The 6910-nt window shown below is 54.4% G+C and overlaps 2 protein-coding genes and 1 non-coding gene across 3 annotated transcripts; 1 reads left to right on the top strand and 2 right to left on the bottom strand.

Annotated features, from left to right (window-relative positions):
* Window positions 1-171: 171 nt before the first annotated feature.
* CHGG_11149 lies at window positions 172-261 on the top strand. Its single transcript has one exon. It is a non-coding gene; the product is annotated as a tRNA-Pro (tRNA).
* A 395-nt stretch (window positions 262-656) lies between these two features.
* CHGG_00625 (uncharacterized protein) lies at window positions 657-3922 on the bottom strand (the record flags this gene model as incomplete). The annotated part of the gene is made up of 8 exons (XM_001219845.1): window positions 657-760; window positions 988-1074; window positions 1154-1634; window positions 1927-2118; window positions 2400-2767; window positions 2883-2902; window positions 3162-3608; window positions 3681-3922. The coding sequence occupies 8 exons, from the start codon at window positions 3920-3922 to the stop codon at window positions 657-659; spliced, it is 1941 nt and encodes a 646-aa protein (XP_001219846.1).
* Window positions 3923-5804: 1882 nt separating this feature from the next.
* Window positions 5805-6472, bottom strand: CHGG_00624 (uncharacterized protein; the record flags this gene model as incomplete). The annotated part of the gene is made up of 3 exons (XM_001219844.1): window positions 5805-5928; window positions 6032-6040; window positions 6150-6472. The coding sequence occupies 3 exons, from the start codon at window positions 6470-6472 to the stop codon at window positions 5805-5807; spliced, it is 456 nt and encodes a 151-aa protein (XP_001219845.1).
* Window positions 6473-6910: the final 438 nt, after the last annotated feature.

Raw genomic sequence — 6910 nt, 5'->3', positions numbered from 1 at the left:
CTCGCTTGCAGCAGACAAGGGGATAAGGTTGGGTGGCTATCTCTTTTCGACTTGGAACCACCAACGGTCGCAGCCGGTGAGCCGATTCTGATCCGATTACCGGCCACTGAACTCCTTTCTCAAGCGATTCTGGCTGGCGTTGTCCTCAAGATCCACTGCGTTGGGATTCAAGGGCCGCTGGTCTAGTGGTATGATTCTCGCTTAGGGTTACAACCCGAGCATTTCTGCGAGAGGTCCCGGGTTCAATCCCCGGGTGGCCCCCTGAACGCTTGTTTACTTTTTCCTGATGTGGGCTTTTTTTTTACTTTCTACTACTACCCAGTTACATACAAATCAATCCTTCCGTTCTTCTTCTTTCAAAAAGAAGAAAAAAAAGGAGGGCTAGTTAGATGTTGGGTTAGTCGCCATAGCAGTGGATTAGTAGATGATACGGGACACTGCATCTAATTGCAAATAGTAGAAAAAAAGGTAGAAGAAAGAGTTATCTCTTCAAAGGTAGAAGGCGCCTCAGCCTGCACTGCAATATAGTTGTGTGCGCAGAGCGCACAGACTATTTGCAGAGACTGTCTCTAAGTAACTCTAATCACACAATGGGGATTCTTGCATCAGTAGAGCATTCCTGTGCTGGGCCCGGCCATCGTCGATGTTCGCCTAGGTTACTTTGCCTTGATGAACCCAGATATCCTGGGCGAAAGGCTGGCTGGCAAGTCTATCCTCGTCGCTGTCTGGTTCCCGCGCCGCGTTGCGATGCCGAATTTACCTATATATAAGAGAAAAATATTCTTAATCGCCTGGTCGAGCTTCCCTACGCTCTCCAATCGGATGGTCGGCTGAAACGATTGGTCTTCTAGTGTCACCGAAGTAGCTGGGGTTGAGATCGATGGTAAGGTGAGATGGACGCGATGTTAAGTGTTTGCGATGTGAAAACCAGGGACCTGTGGCAAGTTGCATAGTTCGGCGAGTAACTGGAGATGAGATTGTACGTACAGCGGGATCCTCTTGTCGAGGTGGTGTTGTTAGAGATCCCAGCGGCCTGAGTGGCGAGTTCGCGGCGCGGGACTTGTCTTAAAGTACCTGGCAATATCTCCATTCAAGACCGTAACGACATCCATCGTACATGTATATTTCCGTTCTCACCTAATACTCCACTAACCAAGTTTGGGCTCCAGATATCTGAAAAACCAGCAGGAGTTTACCTTGACTCTGTAAACAATGATGTGTCTGTCTCGGCTCATGGCACGGCTCCTTGTCCTTTCTGTCGGACCGGTACTAGTAAAGAAGCTCCGAGGCTCCGTTAGATGTTTTGGGCTGAATTTCCCCTTTGGGACTCGCACCCTGCATCCAGAAGTGGCAAAAAGGCAATAATAGGAGACCCCGCCGAGCCCGCCCAAATACGAGCCACGGCCATGGACTGGATGACTGGCACTCCAGCCACTCGGTCTCGCGGTTGAGCGCCGGGGCGCCGCAATACCAAAGTGCCGCGAGCTCGATACGTTACAATCGGTTGTCCGAGTTGAGAAAACGAGGTCTACCACCGGTGAGACCCGCAAGCCAAAGGCCACCATCCCATTGGCCTCTTCGCCATGTTTTCTTGTCTTGACGGTCTCACCACTGTTTTGTCGTGCCCGTGTACACTAGAGGCAAAAATAGCGTGGGTAGTAGTCTGTCCAACACGAGATGATCCCCAGACTGCCGTGTTCGCTCCACTACTTGCTGGGTTACCTCCTCTGCAACGCTAACAGTGAGTGGCACCTTGGGCCGTGACATTACTCAGGAACAATGCAGGTCCCAGCAGCCAGCCGAGACAGGCCCCGAATATAAATTGATCTCTTCCCGAGGCTCTGGTCTATGGTTGTTAGTTCTGTTACGCCATCGTGAACAAGTCTTGTGTGAAGTCGCTCGTTTCCACCTCACTCGTTTTGATACCACCCCAACCACAACCATGAAGACCACCTCCATCCTGATCTTGGCCTCGGCGGCCCTCGTCAGCGCCCAAGTCAAGTACGAAGACGGCAAGTACATCTGCGAGAAGCCCAACGCTGCCTTCTGCGCCGGCGACTCCATGGGCACCGACATCATCATCCGCTGCGGCGCCGACAAGATCGGCATAGCTGGCCGCTGCTCCAAACGTAAGTACCTTCCCTTAACCCACCAAGCCCCCTCCCCACTCCCCGAACAAATCCCCCCCTAACACCCCACCCCCCCAACGCTGATATGTAGAAAGGCCAGTCAGTCGTCGGCAAGCTCTGAGCGCTTTGCCACTAAACCTCAATCACCGCCGGCGACGCCGCCTGCGAAAATAACTGCGTGGTCTACCCCCCCTCCGGCGAGCCCTTCACGCTGCCCGCGTCCGAATGCACCGCCAACACGGGCCCCGCCGAGCCCACCACCACCCTCACCTTCGTCAACCCCGGCCCATCCACCGCCACCGACACCGCCGAGCCGACCACCACCATCACCTTCATCAACCCCGGCAACCCGAGCAGCTCCGCCTCGGGTGGTGACGAGCCAACCACGACCATCACCTTCATCCACTCGGTGCCGCCGTCGGGCAGTGTTACGCAGTCGGGTGCGTCGACCATGACGACGGCGATGGTGAACCCCGGTAATAATGGGACTGGTCCGGGGACTGGTACCGGTGGGCCGAAGCCGCCTATCTCGACGGGTGGGGCGGTGGCGAACCAGGTGGCGGGGACGTTGGCGGTGTTGGGTGGTTTGGCGGCGATGTTGTTGTAGGTAGGAGAAGGTGGTAGAAGGGTGGGTGAGGCTGGTTGTTGTTGGTGGTGGTGGTTAGTTAGTTGGTACGGGGTTGGGGTGTTTGGTTTAGTAGGAGCTGGAAAGGGTTGTGAAGAGTCGGGGTTAGGAAATGTTCTTTTTCTCACTCGTCATGGTTGATGTCAAGCTTGACGGATGGATGCGAGATGGGTATTATTAATGATGTGTTGGATTATTCGCTTCGAACGTAGATCTAGGGCGTTGAAGACCTTCACCAGGGTATCGTGTAAACAAACACCGAATCAACCCGAGTCTCGCTTGTGCGGTATACCAGTGACCAGTGACCCCAACACCGCAACTCCAGCCTTCCCACTCCGGACCTAACCCACCCTTCCTTTCCCCTAAGCCACCGCCTCGCCTCACCTCTCACCACCGTCGACACTTACAACCCCTCCCCCTCCAACTCCAACTCAGGCAACCCCCCCACCTCCTCCACCCACCACCCCCTAAAAACCCGCAACCTCTCCCCCCTAACCCTCGCGACCTCCCTCCCCACCACCGTCTTCATCAGGCCCTCCAGCCTTACCAATTTCTCATCCAGATGCGCCATCGACTCGCCCATGCCCCTGCGCGTGCGCGCCCCGCCATACGTAAACAACCTCCCCAGCCCCACAGCGCCCATGGCGTCCAGCCGGTCGGCGTCCTGCACGACGGCCAGCTCCGGGTGCGCGGCCACGAGCGCGGCCATGTGCGCGGCGGGCTGCGACTTCTCGTGGCTGTAGCTGACGGAGCTGCAGATGGTTTGGAGGCGCGTGGCCAGTTCTGGCGGGCAGGAGAGGCTGGTGAGGAGCGTGGTGATTTGCGTGTGGGGGGTTTCGCCCGGGGGGAGGTATCTGTGGGGGGTGTGAGTTTGGGGATTGGGGTTTGAGGGTTGAAGTGAAGGGGGGGGTTAAAAGTAAACGTACTTGCGGTCGCCGACGTCGTGGAGCAGGGCGGCGAGGTGAATGACACGCAGGTCGGCGGTGGCTTGGAAGGCGGCGTCGGAGTGGTTGTAGATGTGGTGGGCTAGCGACACGACGCGCTCGATGTGATCCCAGGAATGGGAGGCGTCGTAGGGTTCCATGTAGACTTTAACGTGGGCCTTGACGGCTTGCACGAGGGGGTCGTCTGGGAAGGCGTTCATGGCGGCGGAGGTTGAGGCGGACATGTTGGCGGTGGGTGATATTCGTGTTTGTTTTGAGGTGGTGATTATGTAGGTTGTGAGTTGTGGGTTTTGAGTTGTGAGTTGTGAGAAGATGGAAGGGAGCGGTGAGAAGGAACAGCTGAGTATAAGTAAAGTTTAGTTGGGTGAGATTGAGAGTTTCAAACTTCAGACCCACAGCTTCGAGGTGGGTCTGGGTCTCACTCTCAAAGAGTGCCTGTACCTTAGGCAGCAACAGTGAAAGTGCAAAATGGAAGTTGCACTCAAGAATATGAAGCCTCAACAGAGGGAAAAGTCCCTCCAACGCAGTGGAGTGGGGTGGATACCACGCGATGATGTGAGTCAAGGTGTTGACGACTTGCCTTTTTCGGCTGCTGTCCGAGTATGCAAATACACTTACTCCACTTTTCCTGGTTGTCTTGTTGCTCTCAACATTCCAGGTACACCCGAGCAAAGTACATGAAACATCATGTTTTCTGTGGTCAGCTGATTAAGTTTTATTAACCTTCGTGTTGGACTTTACCTACCCGGCCGCTTTAGTTGCAACTCCTTTGCAGTTTCCATATATATCTCCAATTCTTCACACCCTCAGATCCGACTTACGCCATCCGCTGTGATGATATCTCTTGGCATACCTCTCGTCCTGCCCTAGCATGCCTCTCAGTTTGCTAAAACAAACATATGCTCAGAGCGTTCCTACGAATTTATCTCGTAGTTACTAAATATGGCAATATTTTGTTTAACATAATCCGAGTCTTCAAGGGCCCATCTATCTCTATCTTTTCTTTTCGTTTAGCCAAGTCAAAGCCAACAGGATGTTTGAGCTGGCTCCCTGTTGGTGGTGGCTATGAGCTCAAGGGTGTGATCAACGAGCATGTTTTGGGCACGTAAGTCCACTTCTGAAAGGCTGTATTGTCTGGACGACGTCGAGGGAGATGAGTGCGTCGAGCTGAGTAAATGATGCTTGAACATCTAATGCCGTTACCAGCGCAATATAGGAAAGGCCCACGCAGCCAGCTTGTGGCGAGAACTACGGACGGGCTAGCCCAGCGGCCAGGCAGTAGTGCTTGGTTCGGCAGCTAGTTCACTTTGGTAACCTACTCTCCTACGGCGAGGCCTTAGAGGGATTTCGTAAACGGCTACTTCACTTCGACTACCAAAGGGGGTAGCCGGTGAGCTCTAGCATTGGTGGCCGTTTTTGTGGAATACAGCTTCTCCGGCGATGGCAGAGACTTAGCGGCATGCTCAAAAAGCAAAATCCGTCACATAGTATGCCGATGATGACCCCCTCTTCGGAGGGATACACACGAGAATCGGCCACTGAGCTGGGGTTTCGGCCCACAAGCCGCAAAGTATATATTTCACATAAACACCACGCAGAGCTCGCCTTTCTCAGTGTTCCCAGATGGCAACCCAGGTATCGAGGCAGCCAACCCCGTACGATGACGAGGCCATCATTCTTGATAGTTTGGAAACATATATACTACCGCCCCGCAAAGAAGGGATTGCCGGTTCTGACTTCTGGCCGGCCCACGGTGAACTCCGTATGCGATGCCATAACGGCCTTGTCTATCTCAGTCCGACTCCAATCCTTCTTATAATCAATCCTCGAACCATATTCATTGAGTGCTTGGGAGGGAGCTGGGAATTGGAGGATTGGTCAAAGGAATTTGGCATCATGTTGAACAGAGCATCTTCGACCTTGCATAGAGTGCCAAAGGACAAGATGACCTCGGCGGAGAAGGCCACAAAAAGTGCCAAGCAAACTTTCCCGTCTCGAGGGGAAATGTCAGGCCAAGAGTTCGCAACGAGAAGCCACCCTCGCGGTTGATGCCGCGGCAAAGAACTCCGCTTACCGTGTCCTTTCGATCCCATGGTCCGAATGACATTAAGCGTGCAGATAACCTCCGACCGCGGCTGTGTTGGTTCGGCCATCTTTTCCTGCGGAGTAAACGCGGGTGGTGGGAATCACGGCGGCTATTTTGGCACGGATACTGGATCCCGGGGGTGAGCTACCCAGTGAGATGAGAGATCAATGCTTGGGAAGGATCCTGCGGGTGCATTGGAGCAAGGACCAAGCAGTTGCCAGTGTGATGATGCTGTCTACTCACATACCCGCCGGGGCTACTGTGTAAGTTAATTGCCTGCATGCAGTAGTTCTACTTGGTGATATATCGAGATAACCTGATTGAGCGACGGGGCTGGTAGTCAGCCATGGATTCTTCCCACACACAGCAAGGTCGCCATCGTCGAGGCAAGCTGAAGCGGGGCTTCGAAGACGAGGACAGCCATGCAAGACGACGATCGACGAATAACTCTACCCCAATCCGATAACGAAGTCGCCAGCAGCGCATATGGTGCTTGCCGAATGACCAAATGACGCTCTTTGATCGACCGAAGCCGAGAATGTCTCTCGGTGATGCCACGTTCATCTTCCCGCTTCCGTGGCGTCCTGGCGCACCGTTGCGGCGTTTTCGCCATGAGACCATCGAGGCCGGCCGCCCCCAAGGCCACCACTGAACCTTGAAGACTATGGATTGGATCCTTCATGGACATGGTTTCCAAGCCGGGAAGGCATTCAAAGCCGCTCACTGGGTGCCGTTCACGGAAGCTGACCACTTGACCAATTTACCCGCAGCGACCGACGGAGAAGAGAGACCGGAGATGCTGCGCTATCGATCATCGACCCAATACGCGGCCATAATCCCCACATGGCCGAGGCGAGCCTGCAGCGAAGTGCGGATGGAGGCAGGGAGGGTCGCATGCTGATGCTGCAGGTCGACTTGCCCATTCCATCACAACGCTTGGAAGTCGGGATTAGAAGAGTAGGGTTACTTCGTACTTCGTACCTGGTCTGGAGGGAATCGTGCTTGCCTGTTTCGTCCCAGGCACAGAGAATGACGGGGGGTTAGGTCATTCATGCCATTGACCTGTCAGAAGTGACCTTGGATGATTTCGAGGTGCCAATATCTCGTTGCTCGGATCCCAGGTTCT

The sequence above is a fragment of the Chaetomium globosum genome, genomic scaffold, assembly GCF_000143365.1.
Source record: "Chaetomium globosum CBS 148.51 scaffold_1 genomic scaffold, whole genome shotgun sequence".
NCBI classification, from domain to species: domain Eukaryota; kingdom Fungi; phylum Ascomycota; class Sordariomycetes; order Sordariales; family Chaetomiaceae; genus Chaetomium; species Chaetomium globosum.
This window is presented reverse-complemented; position numbering and strand designations above follow the sequence as displayed.